The sequence below is a fragment of the Miniopterus natalensis genome, chromosome 12, assembly GCF_054644295.1.
Source record: "Miniopterus natalensis isolate mMinNat1 chromosome 12, mMinNat1.hap1, whole genome shotgun sequence".
Classification (NCBI taxonomy): domain Eukaryota; kingdom Metazoa; phylum Chordata; class Mammalia; order Chiroptera; family Miniopteridae; genus Miniopterus; species Miniopterus natalensis.
Window position 1 is genome coordinate 30,201,617 of NC_142092.1, and position 17,949 is coordinate 30,219,565.

Here is a 17,949-nt window from a genome sequence, read left to right on the forward strand (position 1 = left end):
AAATTGTTTTTCCTCTGGCTGCCCAACCTCAGAGCTGACAGCTTTAACTTCAAACGGAATAGGAGTATGAAAAAGGCTAGGGTAGCTGCAGAATTAAGCTTCAAAAATGAAGACACATACTTCCCAGAGTTGACTCCTTTCATGTGGTCGGTGTAAATGTAGATGTCGGGTATAAACTTGTTGAGAATGCTCCTTGCAGAATCCACAACCCGGTTGGCCATCTGAGGTGACACACGGACGGAGTACCTATGACCTAGAGTTAAGGGTGCCTTTCTATTTGGACTTCAGAGCAAAGAAACATCAAAACCTAGCAAATATTTGTGAAACTGTAGTAAGAAACTGGGATTTCTAATTGCATTTAATTTCCTAAAAGTATTCCACTTCTTAACTATACAATCATCAATTTTTATATTATTTTTATTTATTATATAATTTTTATATTACAGTTATAAAAGGTTTAAATGCTCATGGTGGGAAAAACAACAACAACAATACAAAGAGTTGGAAAGTAAAACCTCTCAACCCTGATCTAGACTTCCTACCCATACCCCACCCTTAGAAATGATTCAATTCAATTCTGGAACAAATGAAGGCAACTGCCTCGTATGGCATGAGCCAAGGTCCCTTTGAAGCACTCTCTGATTATCCCCACTGCTGTCACCAATGAGTCTCTCTTAGAACCCAAGACCAGAACAGACACCACACTAGGGCAGACCAATCTACCTCCTGGTCTGTGGACAGGAAAACAGAAAAAAAAATAGAGAAAGAGCATGGTGGCTGCTGCATGTAAAGGTCTAAATGGGTTTTTGGGTGTGTTTTTTAAATTTACAGAACCTATTTTCAATTATTTAAGTATCGATCACTCCATTTGTGGGTGATTCAGGCTCCTCACGACTGCCACTGCATAGTCCAAATACTGGTAATTAACACTTTTAAAACAGGACACCCCAGAAAGGAGAGAAGGAAGATATTAGCAACTCAAGTAAAAAGGCTGGTGCTTGAGGAAGTGGAAAACAGACTAGTGCTCGCAAGCCCACGAATCAAATGAAAAATAAGCATGTACTGAGCACTTTCAATGTGCAATGCGCAGACATAAGCCAGCTGCACATGCGGGACAAGGGGCTAAAAGAACAGAGAAGTAAATAACACGCCATCTTCCCACTCCCCTTATACAAACCTCACAGGGCAAGTCCAACAGGGAAAACAAGGTGTGTGGTCTGCCCATTTCAGCTCAACTCTTCAAAAACTACTATCAATAACACATTTAATTTTTCTTTGTGCTGCAGAAAGATATGCTGAGTCTGTACAAAAACCTGACTAGCCTCTAGCTTCCCTTTTTGATCTATCCTGAACATTCCACTCAAAGATCAATCTTCCTCACACTATTGAGAATCTCCCAGTAATTCTGGACCCTCCCAGGTTCTGCTGTCAGACCCTCTGGCCAGCAACCTCAGCCCCTCCACCCATCCAAATTCTCCAAATTCTTCATCCTGAACTGCCCTTCCTTCATTCAGTCCAGAGTTCTCTCTTTCTTCTGAAACCTTCCAGCCAGCACCCAACTGTGGTCTGCACTTAAACTTACCACACATCTCCCTTCATATAGGCACATGTTCTTGCTCATCAACGAGACTGCACAAACCATAAGGAAAGCGGCTATGCTGTTATATCTCTCACAACTCTCTAGTACACTACTTTTGTACTCAGAAATATTCGATAAATATTTGACTTGACTCAAAGGACAAACCTGAAATGAGGAAAGAGCAAAGAGGGATTTTTCAATACACACACAGAACCCAGTTACATCACCACCTCTTCTGCCCAGAACGTACTTTTGAACACAGGCAGCTCAGACAAACAGTCCCAGGTCTCATACCCTTTGGACCAGGTGGGTGCTGTCCTTCTGCGGCCTGAGGCTGCTCGCTCTCTCTAGGAGAGCACAGATGTCATTATCCTGACACATAATCCCACAGGGTTCGTGGTTCCCAAGATTCTAGGTACATTATCAACTTACTTTATGTTCATGATAACCCATTGGCAAGGGCTATGGATCCCCAGTTCTAGGGCTTACAATGAAGACAAATGGGTCACAGAACCAAGATTCAAAATTAAACAGATCCACTTCCCAAAGACGACCTCTTCCCCCGCCCCTCCAGAGATGTGGAAACCAGTGAAATGACAGTGCCAGTTCAGGGCCAGTGGAAATCTATGCTAGGATTAAGGCAGTACAATAAAGGGAAAGGAGCTTTAAACTGGCCACATCCCAGTCACTATGGAGCCACCTGGCTTGGCACAGAGACCCTACACCAAGGAACAGATAAGGTTCTAGAAACAGACTGCGCTAGAGTCCGAGCTCCAGCAAACCGCATCATACAAACAATGTGTTATTCTCTGTGCCTTTACTTCCTCATCAGTAGGAGAAGAGTAATCATAATGCTCTTCCCACAGGGTTTGGAGGCTCAAATGAAATAATGCGTGTAAAGCAATTAGTGGTGCCTGGTAAATGGTCGGAATCCAATATATGTCAACTACTGCTTTTCTCACCATTTCCTAGTCCAAGATTCAAATCTCAAAGAAGTTCTTATCCTTTCAGGAACCAGAGAGTCCTCTAAGAACCTGATGAAAGGTATGACACTCTCAAGAAACACATGAACACACACTATGACAGATAATTGGGGTTTATCAATGTCCTAACTCATTCATGAATATCATATTAAAAACTCACATCCAAGAGAGACAAGTTCATAGCTATAGTCCATATGAACTCCCACCCTTCACCCTCCCCAGGATTGCAGGTCAGGAGTGTGCATGCACACGTGTGTGTGTGTGTGTGTGTGTGTGTGCACAGGTGGAGAGAGAGAAAGATTGATTCTCTAGGTACCTTCCCTATAGTCAGAGAAAGAAAACCAGATTGTCCCACAAATTCCAACTCACACCCAACTCTTGCGTCTATGCCAGTTTATTCCTTTAACTCTTATGTACCAGATCATGAGCTACCAGACCACCACTATAAAACTGAATCACAATGCTCCCTTCTCTCTTGTCCCACATCAGGCGGGGGGAAGAGAGTGGGTGGCATTAAATAAACTGTAACCACACCCACTGTCTAGTCACAGCTGCTGGCAGGAACCAACACCAGCTCCCTCCCAGGCCCTGGCCAGTCAATCAGAAAGGGAAAAGATGCACTTTGGGTGGTAGCTCATTAAAACCACAAATGCACAGATGAGATGGGACTAGTTCTCCCAACTTGAGCCCTCCTGTGGGGAACATAACCTTCAAGCTCAGCTCAACATCCAACCAGCCTTGTAAGCAAAAACCCTAAACCCAGCTAAAAGTTTTTCCAAAGGCAGCTCTTTTCTTCCCAGGCTCCAATACTGGCCAAGAAGGTGATCTCAATTCAAACCCACATTCCTCGGAGGTGTCTGAAATGGGCTGCTCTGCAGACCAGCAGCTGGAATGTTTGGTTTGCAGGCAGGGATCTAAGCAAGGGTGCTGCTTCTGACTTTCCCAGGGAGTTAAGAGGAAGACTGAGGAGGACTCAGGGGTCACAGCCCCTGCCTCAAGCAAGGGGAGGGGTTTGGGCCCTCACCAGTTTCTCTCTGGCTCAGATTCTGTAGAGAGAAGTCAGGGAGGAACAAAGTCAACCCCAGGTGCCTGGGGCGCCACAGCTTTCAGCTTTCATGTTCTCTGCACAACCCAGGATGCTCACCCCTTTCCCAGGACATCAAAGGCCTACTCATGAGGCTTTCGCACACCCAGTAGAGAGAATACCAGGCAGGACCCGAGTGTGAGCCTCCATGAAACCCATGTTGTTACCACAAGACTGTGTCAAAACACACAGCACACTCCGGAAATCACATTTCCAGACTAGAGAATGGATTCCAAGCAGAGTTCACTGCCACAGTAGGAGACAAATATCAGAAAAAAACTGAAATAGGCCTGAAGTGTATAGAATTTCATTAACTGCAGCATTTTTTGGCAACAGTGAAGTCAATTTAACTATCCATCCTCCTGGGGGCTCCCAGGACAGGAACTATTTCTCCCCAACCTGCCCACTTTCTCCTCACACATACAAGAGTGTGGGCCCCAGGTGGACCCGAGAGAGCCATGCAGACAACAGACTATAATCCAGAGAAGCTTTGCTATAAATTCCTCTGTTCTTAATGATCCTTACAAAGAACCCCGGGGAGCACCAAGTTTGATCTTTCATCTCAACAACGGATGGATACGCAGCCTGCCCTATTCCATGTGCCTCACCACTTACTGCTCAAGCTAATCAAGACCTCTGAAAAGTTAGTCCACTACACACCTCTTTTCCTCCAAGTAAGCCCACCCTAAAGCCTCCTGAGAAATACAAAACTTCGACTCTTAAGCACCCACTCCATCCCTGAGAAGGAGACATCCTGGTCGACCCCACTCTGTCAAACTCCTTACAGAAAAGTCATCTGCTAACCCCATCCAGCCCCCCTGGCCTACACCCGCCCTTACCCAGATCTCATCCGCACCTAGAAATGTACCATCGCTTCAATGACAGGCTCACAAACGCCCATTATAACCCACCCTTCTGCACTACTCACTCACCCTGTAATCCACACCTGTCCCCGATGAAACTGGCCCCATTTTCTCTGCTTCTCCCCTAGACCGCCAACGGCTTTGGGATGCAGCCGCCATGCAGCCACGCAGCTGGCACCATGACACGATTCCAGCTTCGGCTAAGCCCGCTCTGCTGTCCTGCAGCCTTTTTCTTATCTCTAGTCACCAAGCGCCACTGTGACAGTACATCTTTACCACCCTGTCACACTCCCTTATCATAGCCCTGCCAATTCCCTTATCCTTGATCCCATCCTAACTCACTGAAAACTCCTCCCAACTTCCTTCCACTCACCTCCAGACAAATCAATCTAGAGCCATCCTTACCACATGCCTGCGATTCTCAATTCATCCTTTCTCAAACAATAATAAAAATTATAGCAGCTGCCATTTACTGAATGCTTACTTATATACAAGTCTAGTGCCTTGTTCTATACATCTATGACCTCACTGAACCTTCACTGTGGGTACAGTAGGTATAATGGGCTCAATAAGTGAGTCAACAAGGCTTGGGGCCAAAATCCTACCATCGGTGAGTGGCAAAGCCAGGGTCAGCACCCACACCTGTCTGATTCCAGCTCTTGTACCTTAATCGCCCTGTTATACTGCTTCATCACACACCCTCTCTCTTACTTAAATCTACTTTACCCAGCCTACAGAAATACCCAAATCATTACCACCATTTTTTTAAGGAGGAAATTTTATCAGTTCTTTTTGTTACCACCTTATGTTTCTTCCTACTTCTCTTTGCTGTCAAGATTCTTGAAAGCATGGCCTCCACACTTCATTTCCCTCCCAGTCACTCCACTCCCCAGAACTGACTATCTGGTCTCTGTCTCCACCACCGTCTAGAAAGAGCTCCTCCCAGGGCATCAGTGGCAGCCTGCTGTGAGTACCTCAGCTATTCCCCATCCTAATGCTGACTCCTCTGAGCTCTTTCGGGCACTGCCCCGGGGCTTCCAAAAGCCACAGGTTCTTTATTCTCCTCCCATCTCTGACTTTCCAGTCTCCCTTCCTGGGAGCACTTCCTTAGCTTTTACTGTCAAGCCTTAGTGGCCCCTCAGGGTTCCACCCTCCTTTCTTTGATTCCAGAGTAGCTGACTCCAAATCATTCATTTCTAGACCTCACCTTGCCCTTAAGTTACAGACATACATTTCTAACTTCCTTTCTAGACCTGTGTCCCTGTAACCATCTTGAAGGACCCTCAACCCTGACATTAATTAAAGCTGAACGTATCGGTTCCCAACTTTGCAAACACGTGTGTGCAGTGGCTGCAGGGAGCTTCCCGCTGGGGCTCTGTCACTGATGTCTGTCGGCACTGGGTACAACTACGAAGAAACAGAAAGACTCCTGCTTCTGTGGAGCTCTTTTGAAAGGCGTAGCTGGCTGGGCAGGTAACGAAGACAATGTGATCAGTGGGTAATTCCAGATTGATGGCCACACCACTGACACTGCATCAATGCTCGTTTCATTGTACTGGTTCATCTTCCTTCTCAACCTGCCTGTTGCCACTTGGACTATATGTAGGTTCATTACGATGCCAAGTGGTAACATGGAAGTGTTTGATGCAACAGAAATACACAATCGAGGGCAGCTGAAGTCACACATGAAAGAAGCCATGATCAAGTGTGGTTTCCACTTGCTCTGTTTCTTCATGTATCTTTATAGCATGATTTTAGCTTTGACAAATGACTGACGCTGGAGAAGCCATGGGTGAAGTCAATCTACACTACAGTGTACAGTTGTGGAGCCAGAGACTATTTACATCACCCTTAGAACCATAACCAGAGCAGTACAATTTTTCTTCTTTGAACAAAAAACATTTTTGCTGTATTTTTACCATATAAAGTATTCAAAAAACAAAACAAAAAAACCCTGAACTTTTCTTCACTTCCCCCCAACCTACCACACATCACCCCACGTTTGTAGCCACTATCAGAACAAACCTCTCCACCCAGGTGCCTAAGTGAGAACCATCAAAATCATCCTCATGACACCCTGTTCCTCTGTTACAGATGCAGGTAATCATCGTGTCCTATTCATCCTGCCTCTAGGGTCTTATAAATTAGGAGCCCTCACCTGTCCTCGAGCCACTGCCATTACCCTCACTGTTTCTCTTTAGGGCACAATAATTCTCTTTCCCTCCAAGTGCTCATCATTAGGTAATTTTTTTCAAAACCTGTACCTTCCAAAATTTCTATCATGTACCAAAAGTGCTTTCAGTTCCACCAGGGTTGTCCTAATATGCAAATTCATTCTACAGAAGAAAAATGCTGACTTTGGAATAAGAACAAATGCCTGAGCATGATCTTCCACCTTCACTGGCTCCTGTCCACCTTTCGTCTCCCACCTTCTACTGCCAAACACCAATGGCTGACCTGCACTAGGGTCACACACTGCTTGCTGCTCCCCAGAACCACTCTGCACTTGTTACCTCTACTCAGGCCTACTTTTCTGTCTGAAGCACTTTTCCTTCCTTGCTCCACTTGACAAGCCCCTATTCTTCAAGGCTCAGTCCAAATGTCCTGTTTTTTTCTATAGGAAAAAGCAGAGGTTAAAAGCCAGGGCTGTAGAGTCAGAGAGATGGGGTTCAAACCCCAGCTCTCCCATTATGAGCAGTGTGACTTGGGAGCAAATTCCTTAAGCCTTTGAAGCCTCAGTTTCCCATTTACAAAACAGGATGTAAGTAAACTGAGTAACTTGGAGGCTTAAAAATAAAGTATATAAATGTAAATAGATTAAACTTCCCAATCAAAGACAAAAAGTAGCTGAATGGATAAAACAACAAGACCCAACTATATGCTATCTATAAGACTCACTTCAGATCTAAGAACATGTAGAGCAAAGTGAAGGGAAAGAGATATTCCGTGCAAACAGTAATCAAAAGAGAGTAGACAAAAAATATCAAACATGCCCAGCCGGGCATGGCTCAGCGGCTGAGTGTTGACCTAGGATCCAGGCGATCAGGGTTCAATTCCCGGTCAGAGCACATACCCAGGTTGCGGGCTCGATCCCCAGTTGGGGGTGTGCAGGAGGCAGCCAATCAATAACAACTCTCACATCATTGATATTTCTATTTCTCTCTCTCTCCCTCTCCTTTCCTCTCTCTGAGATAAATAAAGATATATTTAAATAAACAAACAACCTAGAGAAATGGATAAATTCCTAGAAACACACAACCTGCTACACCAAGATAATCAAGAATAGAGAGCCAACAGACCAGTAACATGTACCAGATTGAATCAGTAATCAAAAACCTCCTAACAACAACAAAAGCCCAGGACCAGATTGCTTCATTGGTAAATTCCACCAAACATCTAAAGAATTAATACCAATCCTTAAACTTCCAAAACATTAAAAAGGGAACACTTCTGAACTCATTTTATGAGGCCAACCTCACCCTGATACCAAAGCCAGACAAAAACACTACAAGATAACTACAGGCCAATAACCCTGATGAATATGGATGCAACCATCCTCAACAAAGCATTAGCAACCCAAATTTAATAGCAGAATACAAGGATCATATACCATGACCAAGTGGGATTTATCCCTGGGATACAAGGTTGGTTCAACAGGACAAATCAACCAATGAGACACACTACCTAACAGGTTGAAGGATAAAAATCACATGATCGTCTCAACAGATACAGAAAAGGCATTTGACAAAATTCAACATTCTTGCATGATAAAAATTCTCCACAAATTAAACACAGAAGGAGCTTACATCAACACAATCAAGATCATAGATGGAACAGCTAACATCACATTCAGTGGTGAAAAACTGAAAACTTCTCCTCTAAGAACTGAAACAAGGCAAGGATGCCCTCTCTCACTTCTATTCAACAAAGTACTGCAAATCCTAACCAGAGCAATTAGGCAAGAGAAATAAATAAAAGGCATCAAAACTATAAAGTAAAACTGTCTGTTTGCAAATTAATTTTATATATAGAAAACCCTAAGATCTCACATCAAAAAACCACTAGACCTAAAAAATAAATTCAATAAAGTTGCAGGATACAAAGTCAACATACAAAAATCAGTTGCATTTCTATATACTAAGAACATAATGCCTATAGTTAGTAAGACCGTATTGTGTGCTGTACTTAAAAATTTGCTAAGAGGATGGATCTTAAGTGTTCTCCAAAAATAAATAAATAATTAATTAAAAATAAAGAGGACAAGAGGAAACTTTTAGAGGCAATGGACATTTTTTTAAGACTTTTTTAAAATTTATTTTTTAATCCTCACCCGAAGTATTTTTTCCATTACTTTTTCAGAGAGAGTGGAAGACAGAGAAACATCGATGTGAGAGAAACACATCGATTGGTTGTCCCCTGAAGTCCCCTTGACCAGGGCCAGGGATGGAGCTTGTAACCAAGGTACGTGCCCTTAGCCAGAATCGAACCCGGGACCTTTCAGTCCACAGGACGACACTCTAACCACTGAGCAAAACCAGCCAGGACTGGGCATATTTTTTGGCACTCTGTTCCATGAGCATACACTTATTTCCAAATTTTCATCAAGTTGTATACATGAAATATGTATAGGCTTTTGGATGTCAATCATACCTCAATAAAGTAGTTTTTAAAAATAAGTTAAATATATAAAGCAATTATCGATTAAGTAAAGTACTTAATAAACAGTAGATTCTACATCCTCTACGCAAAATTAGCCACTCTCTACTTTTAGCTCCCCCAGCCCACTACACATATATGTCCCTATCATTTCACACATTGTATCAGAACTATGCGTTTACATATTTGTTTCCTTCATCAGATGAGCTCTTGTGTGGGAGAGATTGCAAGTGCATTGGTGGTCCCCAAATCAAAGTCCTCAGGAGAGAGAGTATTACATACATGGGAGCCATTTAAGTGTTAACTAAAAAAGAGAATTAATGAATCAATCAATCTAGTCATGGTAAGGCAGATGATAAAGCATCATATCTCAGCCAACAATTTCACTGTTAAGGCTTTTCCATGATTGTTATCTAAAATGTAAATAACCCTGGGAAGAAGTTTTTGTGATTCACTCTTATCTTCCTGAGGTGAGAAAAAAATGAGAAATCTAAACCAAATGCAAAGGATACGCCATTCCTCTGATTCGTTTGATTTTTCCCGGATCAGTAAGCTGAATTGGCTTCAGGACCTTCCTTATGGGACATGAGAAAAACACTTCACCTCCTCCTCCAGGAGGCATTCCCCGTCGAACAACCTGCACACATGGTGAGAAAGAAGAAGTGATGACCCAGACACCCAACCCAGTAAGGTTTACACCAAGGGGCTCTTCCTTAGAAGGGAGACAGGTCTTTCACATTCAAGTTGGCAATCCCTTCAAGGTCAGCAGTGCCTGATGTTAGCTCGAAGAGGGCACATGATGAGCAAGGACGCCCCATGGTGTGAGAAACAGCAGCAGACACAGAGCCAACGTGTCCCAAAGTCAAGTAGGTCTTCATCATTAAAATGAGAGGCCTAGTTCATGAGTTAATCCCATTTCTTAACCCTTTTCTCTCTTTTTCTTTTAAATTTTTTTTTTTTTTAATATATCTTTATTGATTTCAGAGAGAGGAAAGGAGACAGAACATCAATGATGAGAGAGTCATTGATCGGCTGCCTCCTGCATGGCCCCAACTGGGGATCGAGCCCGCAACCCGGGCATGTGCCCTGACCGGGAATCGAACCCCCACCGCCTGGATCCTAGGTCAACACTCAACTGCTGAGCCACACCAAACTGGGGCAACCCTTTTCTCCTATACAATTAACTGATCTATCAAAACCCTATATTACAGTCATGCACCACTTAATGACGGGATACGTTCTGAGAAATACGTTAGGTGATTTGGACCACTATGTGAACATCATAGAGTGTACTTACACAAACCTACATGGTATGGCTACTACATATGATATAGTGCATTGTTCCTAGGCTACAACACTGCACAGCATGTTACTGTCCTGAATACTGTAGGGAATTGCAACACAATGGTAAGTATTTGTACATCTAAGCATATCTAAACATACAAAAGGTACAGTAAAAATGCAATATAAATAAAAAATGGTATACTGGTATACCTTTATCAGCCACTTGCCCTGAAGCTTACAGAACTGGAAGTTGCTTTGTGTGAATCAGTGAGTGGTGAGCACACATGAAGGTCTAGGACATTACTATGCACTACTATAGACTTTATAAACACTGTATACTTAGGCTATTTTAAAACATTTTCTTTTTTCAATAATAAATTAACCTTGGCTTACTATAACATTTTTACTTTATAAATTTTTAATTTCCAACTCTTTTGTAGTAACAGCTTAAAACACAGTGTATAGCTGTACAAAAGTATTTTCCTTTTTTTAAAAATATATCTTTATTGATTTCAGAGAGAGCAAAGGAGAGGGAGAGAGACAGAAACATCAGTGATGGGAGAGTTGTCATTGATCGGCTGCCTCCTACATGCCCCCGACTGGGGATCAAGCCCACAACCCAGGCATGTGCCCTGACGGGGAATCGAACCTCGATCGCCTGGATCCTAGGTCGATGCTCAACCGCTGAGCCATGCCCGGCCGGGCACCTTCTTTATATCCTTATTCTGTAAGCTTTTTTCTATTTTTAATTTTTTCTTCTTTTTACCTTTTTTGTTAAAAACTAAGACACAAAAACACACACATTAGCCTAGGCCTACACAAGATCAGGATCATCAATATCACTGTCTTTCAACTTCACATCTTGTCCCACTGGGTCTTTAGGGGCAATAACACAAATGGAGCTGTCATCTCATGATAACTATGTCTTCTGGAACACCTCCTGAAGGACCTGCTTGAGGCTCACCTGGAGGAAATATGTCCATGGTGGTTTTCTTGGTTCATTTCTTTTTTTTCATCACAGATTTGCTTGTAAGCCATAATGTACCATGAAGATTACTCTCTACTAATAAAAACCTTTCAGTGTTGGGGGGGCATGTTTTCAAACCTTTTAAGGAGCTTTTTGAGTTCTGCAAAAGCTTCTGCCAAACCCTTCACTGTGAATTTTCTTTCCCTCTGCAGTTTCCTTTTCTCTTGCCTCTTCTTCAGCTATGCACTCCTGTCCTGGTTCCAACAACTCATTAGTCAACTTCTCAGGAACCACCTCTAAGAGTTCCTCAGTGTGAGCCTCATCCACACTCAGGTTAAAGTTGTTTGCCATCTCAACCACGGCCTTGTTGATTTTTACAACCTCCTCAGCCTTGAAAAATCCTTTCAAGTTATAGACAAACCTCTTGAGTGTCTTCTTCCAAATGCCATTCATACACTCCTTAGTGACATCACCCCACGCCCAAGCAAGGTTCTTGATGCAGTCATGGATATTGTAATCCTTCCAGAATTGCACCAGTGTCTTCTCAGTGTCTTCCTCAGTTGCAGCAATAGCCCAGGCAAAGGTCCTGCTCAGGTAGAAAGCCTTAAAGGCTACCATAACTCCTTGATCCATTGCTTCAATCAAAGAGGTGGTGTTTGGAGGAAGAAGCACCACTTTGATATTGAGATAAAGATCACCAATAAAAGGAGAATGTCCAGAAGCATGGTCAACAATAAGCAAAATCTTAAGAGGTACACAATTCTCCAAATAGTACTTCTCCATTTCACTGACAGTAATTGAAGAATGCATCCTGGAAAAGCAGCTGGGTCATCCATGACTTCTTGCTGATCCTGTAGTACACTGGCAGTGTGTGCTTGCTGATATGCCTAAAGGCCTTTGGGTTCTCACTGTGCCAGCTCACAAAAGGTTTCAGTTTTTAGCCTGAAACATTGCCCCCAAGCCAGACTGTCCTGAAAAGCCTTGAAATTTGGCATTAACTTGGCCTCCTTATAGATGAACATCCTTTCAGGGACCTCTTTCCAGAATAGGGAGGTTTCATCCACACTGAGTATTTGTACTGGCACATAATTTTCCTCCACAATCAGCTTATCTAGAGTGTCCCAAAATTCTTCAGCTCCAGTGACACAAATGGAGTTATGAGAAGATTAATACATGTAGGATGTTTACCACAAAGAAATTACAATATAGCATCAGCACTCACAGACTCACCACTCAATTTCACATTATGTGATGAATAACCATTCTTAAGTCGTGTAAGCCACCCAGTTAGCAGTAAATTCAACATCATAATGGAGTTCAGCCTCTTCTTTCAACATCACAAACAAACATTTTGCTCTGGTCATGATTTTCATAGTGCTGAGAGGGATATGCTTCTGTGTCTGGTCTTCAATCTAGGTCTTAAGTTTCTCCACGTCCGATATAGGCCCTTCTCGAATTTTTGTTAGTCTCATTGCCTTTAATGAAGCGAACCCTTGAATAGCTTCCATCACTTTGTTTTTGTTCGTCAAGATCATAGTTATGGTGGAATATGACATGCCTGACTGGTGAGCTATAACCATCACTGATTTTCAACCTTTGTAGACCTTAATCACTTTTTAATTTTGTTTCCAGGTCAATCACTCAACGTGACCTCTTAGCTGGCAACGTAAACAGTGGATTTTGTATATTTAGGGGCCATGATGAACAAAACAACACAAGATTCAATCAAGCACAAGAGAAAATGATGCAATTGAGAGAGTGGTAAACGTGATGTTTTATAGCTAACTTTTCTTTTATAAGTAGAAAGAGTACACTGTAAAATATGATAAAAAACATAGTATAGTAAATACATAAACTATAACACATTTACCATCAGTATCAAGTAATACGTACTGCACATAACTTGTATGTTATACTTTTATATGACTGGCAGAGCAGTGGGTTCATTTACACCAGCCTCACCATAAATATGTGAGTAATGTGTTGTGCTATGATGTTACGACAGTTACATCACTGGGTGATAAGAATTTTTTAGCTCCATTATCGAATTGGGCCAACAATATATATGCAGTCTGTCTTTGACCAAAATGTCATTATGTGACGCATGACTGTATTAAAAATGAAGTCATTTCCCGTTTAAAAAGTAGAGACGCTAACCAGCTTATGATATCCAGTCATCACACTAACTTGATGCAATTCCTTTCAATAGCAAATAATCAAATGTTTACATTACTTCTACTAGGTTTTGAATATATTGAAAATTTTCAGGGGCATCCAAGTTGGAAGGCGCTGAAAATAAGTTATATCTAGATGATCGAGATTAGATTAGAGAAGCATTATGGCTAGAATCCTGGCCACACTACTTATTAGCTGAGCGACACAAATGCAGTTGCTATGAGGAGTAAAGAATTAATACATGTAGAATGTTTACCACAAAAAATTTGCAATATAACTGTTGGCTACTATTGTCATTATTAAAGGGTCCCTTTCAGCTCAAAATCTGTCAGGTTTGGTTCATGCCCTGTGGGTCTTCTCATAAATGGTGGCTTTAAATGTCACATTCACACACACACACACACACACACACACACACACACACACACACACACACAATCATACAGCTCTTCCAATGAGTTGGTAAGGAAATGTTTTACACAATATGTACAGGCAACAATTCATACATTCTTACCTTTAGCTCAAGTGATTCACCATCAATTCCAAATTGTTTCAAAAGAGGGAGAGCTGTTGTCCTAAGAACATCAACCTGTAGAATTATTTCAGAATTAAAAAAAAAAGGTTTCATTAAACCTTGAGCAGATGGAAAGAAGATCCATGAAGCAGGTGAAGGCATAGCAACCAGGTAGATGTGCAGTCTGGTAAAGACAAAAAATGCTAGCTTACAATGCAGGGCATGGGACGACTCTTCTCCTGAGTAAACTGAGATTTTATAAGCCACTAGCTCCTCTGAGCCCCTTTCCTCATTTACAACATGGAGACTTACACCTACCTTGCAAGTCATTATCATGAACTTTTTGTGATAATGCAAAAGTTCATGACTTTTTGCATTATCACATGCAAAAAGCATGAGAAACTTCCAGGCTCATACAGAGAACACATGGGGAACTGCTCATTCGTTTAGGTACAAACACTATGGAAAAAACACCAAAAATTTTTTAATTAATCTTTTCCCAACACAGTTGTTTAATCTTTAAAGCTTGTGGCACTCCCAAGCCAAAGCAAACCAAAAACATTATTCTACAGCTACTTAAGAATCTTGCTGGTGCCCACCACACAGGCAGAGAAAGGGGACGTGGCTGTTCTACAAGAAAGTGAAGGCAGTGGGGGAATGACTACCTCAAGCTACCTGAAGCAGCACAAACCCACAACTGCACAGTTAATGGCAAGGTTGTGACAAGTATGACTGCTATCTCCTCCCTATTCTAACTCATAGGAGGCCTAGGGTCCTTTCCTGCTCATTTGTGGGAGTACAAAGATGACATTCAAATTACATTGATCTAACAAGTCCGTGAATCCTGCCTTAACTGCAACATGGGAAAGAAAAATCACACCCTTCCTTGTTCCCAGTGGGAAAAGAGCCATTCCTCAGCACTGTGGGAGCTGACCCTATCGGGAGGAAGTGAAGGCAGGCAAATAGAGCAGAAGGTGTGGGGAAAGCGCTGGTCCTGGTTCAGCTCTGCCTCTAGTGAACTGCATGGCCTCAGACAAGGAAATCCCAACTGTCTGAATTTCCTTGTCTCTAAGGCAAGGGTTCTCAGCCTATTTGTCTTCAAGGTGCTACCCACTCCAACATGCTAAGATTCAACAGAGTGATACTCCAGTAAGACTTTATAGCAGAGAACAGGCCCCACCTAAATATTCTGCTATCACAAAATTAACCTGAGGTAGAAATGACCTATGAAGCCGAGGAACATGTTGAGAATGGACCAGGTGGCACAGAAGCGGTTACTAGAAAAACCCACTGAAGATTGCCTAATTTCAACCTAAATATTAAAGTCAAACACACTCAAATACTTCAAATACACATTTGGGATTGCCAGCAAAGGAGAATTCAGTCTAGGCTAGCATTAATGGCAGCTGGGGAGAAGACCAAGCCAGATTCTGGAAAAACCAGGGGATACAGGATGTGGGTTACTCTGCCCACATGACTCTCTGGAACTCGGCAGCCACCAGCTCTCCTGGGGACATGAAAGGCAAGAAAACAGAACAGCTCTTCTGGCTCATCCTACCTGTACCTGGCGTCATACAGGATGAAGTCAGATTTACTCTGAGGGTTAGCCAGAAGCCCAAGTATAACTCTAGGTGTGGTCCTGTCTCCTAAATCACTCTCCATCTGACACAAAGGGCAGGTGACTCTGTGTGGTGGAAGGAGGGCTGGAAGAGCACATGTGGGCTTGAATCCCACTCTGCCTCTTACTAGCTGTGAGACCTACGCTTCCCTATCTCCCCAGGGCCTCGGCTTCCTGCTGTGTATAATGAGGGGCTGGACTGGACATGGTCCAGTCTCCTCTGGCTCTGCACAGTAGTTTCGGGGGGGGGGGGGTGTGCTCTGCAAGTTCTACTTAAGGGAAACTGAGCAGTCACTCTGTGATTAGGAAGAGAACACAGAAGTTCGACCTGAGTCAGGGCAAAGCTGTTAGTCATCCTGACAAGTTCAGTCAATCAATCAACAGGTAAAAATGTCATCGGGTCCATGTCAAATAGAAGAGGGAAGAAACTGCTCTCGGTTACCTTGTCTGAAACAGTGACAAGAACACCCACCTCACAGGGTTTATACAAGAATTAAATAAATAAGGATATATTTTATCTATTAGTACAGTGCCCAGTGCACAGCAGACTTGAATGTACTTCATTCCCCTTCCAGGACGGTAATGGAAAAGAATGGAATCTTCATTCACCACATGACGAGGATGCTGGCACCAGTAAATACCTATTGCGGGTTCTGGTGCCAAATCACTGAGCTTCAGAGGAAACATCCTGGAACTCTGCTTCTCCTCAACATTTCTCCCCCATCTTCTATCCTTTTGCCTCTGAAGGGGGAAAACATCCCTACCCACTTATAGAGCTCATCCCACCACTTCTGCTTTCGATGCTCATCCCCTCTGGCCTTCTGCAGGAGTTGCCCTTGTAAAATCCCCCAGCCCTTTCATTCTTTCCTTCTATGTTACAGCATCTCCTCAGCCTACAAGCAAGCTCAGGTCTCTCATTTAAAAAACTATTTCCCCAGGAATAGTTCCCTCAGTTCCCCAGGAATCATCCTATCTAACCTTCTGGATCTCCTACTTGCCAGAGTTCTCTTTCCTGCTCATTACTCAGCCTGTGACTGTCCTTACGCTCCAACGACACTGCTCTCTCAAAGGTCAATGAAACTTCTCATTGCTGAATCTCCCTAACCCAGGCCTCAATCATCTCCTGCAAAGACGAATTCCCTGGGTCCTTCCCTGGCTTCTCCAAACACTTCTACTTCCACAGTCGCCGTCTGCAGCTCCTCTTCCCTCCTCACACCTTAAACATTCATTTCCTCCTCTTCTATTCTTGCCACACTGTAGGATTAACTCAGCCAGAAAGCTGCCAGTGTCCAACTTCAGGACTAGTCCATCTTGTTCTCCAAGGGATTTGACTATCAGTAGGTAAGATGACGATGACCTATCTCTGAGGCTCCAGACAGTAATTTCCAGCTGCCAACTGTACAACTGCATGTGGATATCCTCCCAAAATATCAAAATCAAACACATCACCCATCATCCAACCACAAATTTCCTCTTCCCTGTGTCAAACTCTTTCTGATCACTATCCTTCAAGTCAACCAGGACAGAAATTGTGGAGCTATTTTATGAACACTTTCTCCTATCCCATCTCCAATTAACTGTCAAATTATGAAGTCTCCCCTCCACTGTCCTTTATATCTGTCCCTTCCTTTCTTGTTCCACCTCCACTATGTTCAAACTAATTGACACCCCTCCGATGCATCCTGCTCTCAGTCTCCACAGTTCTCTTCCTAAAAACCAGACAGATTCTGTGGTTTCCCTTCCTCTGGAAGACCCTCCCCAACCCTCAGCACTTTGCCTGTAATTCTATCAGAGCCCTGAAGACCTCAGCCTTGTTGTCTCCCTAGATGTGTTCACAGCTGTCCACCCCATGAAAACAAGTTCCCTAAGGGCAGAACTCATCATATTCATCCTGGTGCAGGGAGTAAATGTGGACATGAACTGATGAGGAAACCACATATTAAAGAGAAAGCTCAAAATGAAGAAGCCACAAGTTGAAGAAATCACTCTTTATCCAAGATTAGGTATATTTATTTTATCGTGGGTTGGAGCCAAGTACTACCCAAGGTCATTTTAGTCTTGCAGGGAGCAAAAGCAGACAGTCCTGTAGCATATGAAAACAGATTTCTTTTATAATGCTCTGCATTAAAGAGTTAAGTGCTATTTCTGGGGAATTCATCAACTAATCTGTGACTGCTAATATGTAAAACTTTTAAAAATATTGCCAGTGATAACAGCTTTTAAGAT

The 17,949-nt window shown here is 42.8% G+C and overlaps 1 protein-coding gene and 1 pseudogene across 1 annotated transcript in view; one reads left to right on the forward strand and one right to left on the reverse strand.

Moving 5' to 3' along the window:
* RCL1 (RNA terminal phosphate cyclase like 1) overlaps positions 1–17,949 on the reverse strand; it is a 56,401-nt gene that overhangs the window by 19,054 nt on the left and 19,398 nt on the right. Inside the window, exons 4-6 of the mRNA XM_016214276.2 lie at positions 14,106–14,180; positions 9,678–9,802; positions 121–246 (exon numbers count right to left, since the gene is read on the reverse strand). Coding sequence (XP_016069762.2) covers positions 121–246; positions 9,678–9,802; positions 14,106–14,180 — 326 coding nt within the window. The remainder of the gene's footprint in view (positions 1–120; positions 247–9,677; positions 9,803–14,105; positions 14,181–17,949) is intronic.
* On the forward strand, positions 6,048–6,284 carry LOC148091812 (protein cornichon homolog 4 pseudogene; annotated as a pseudogene).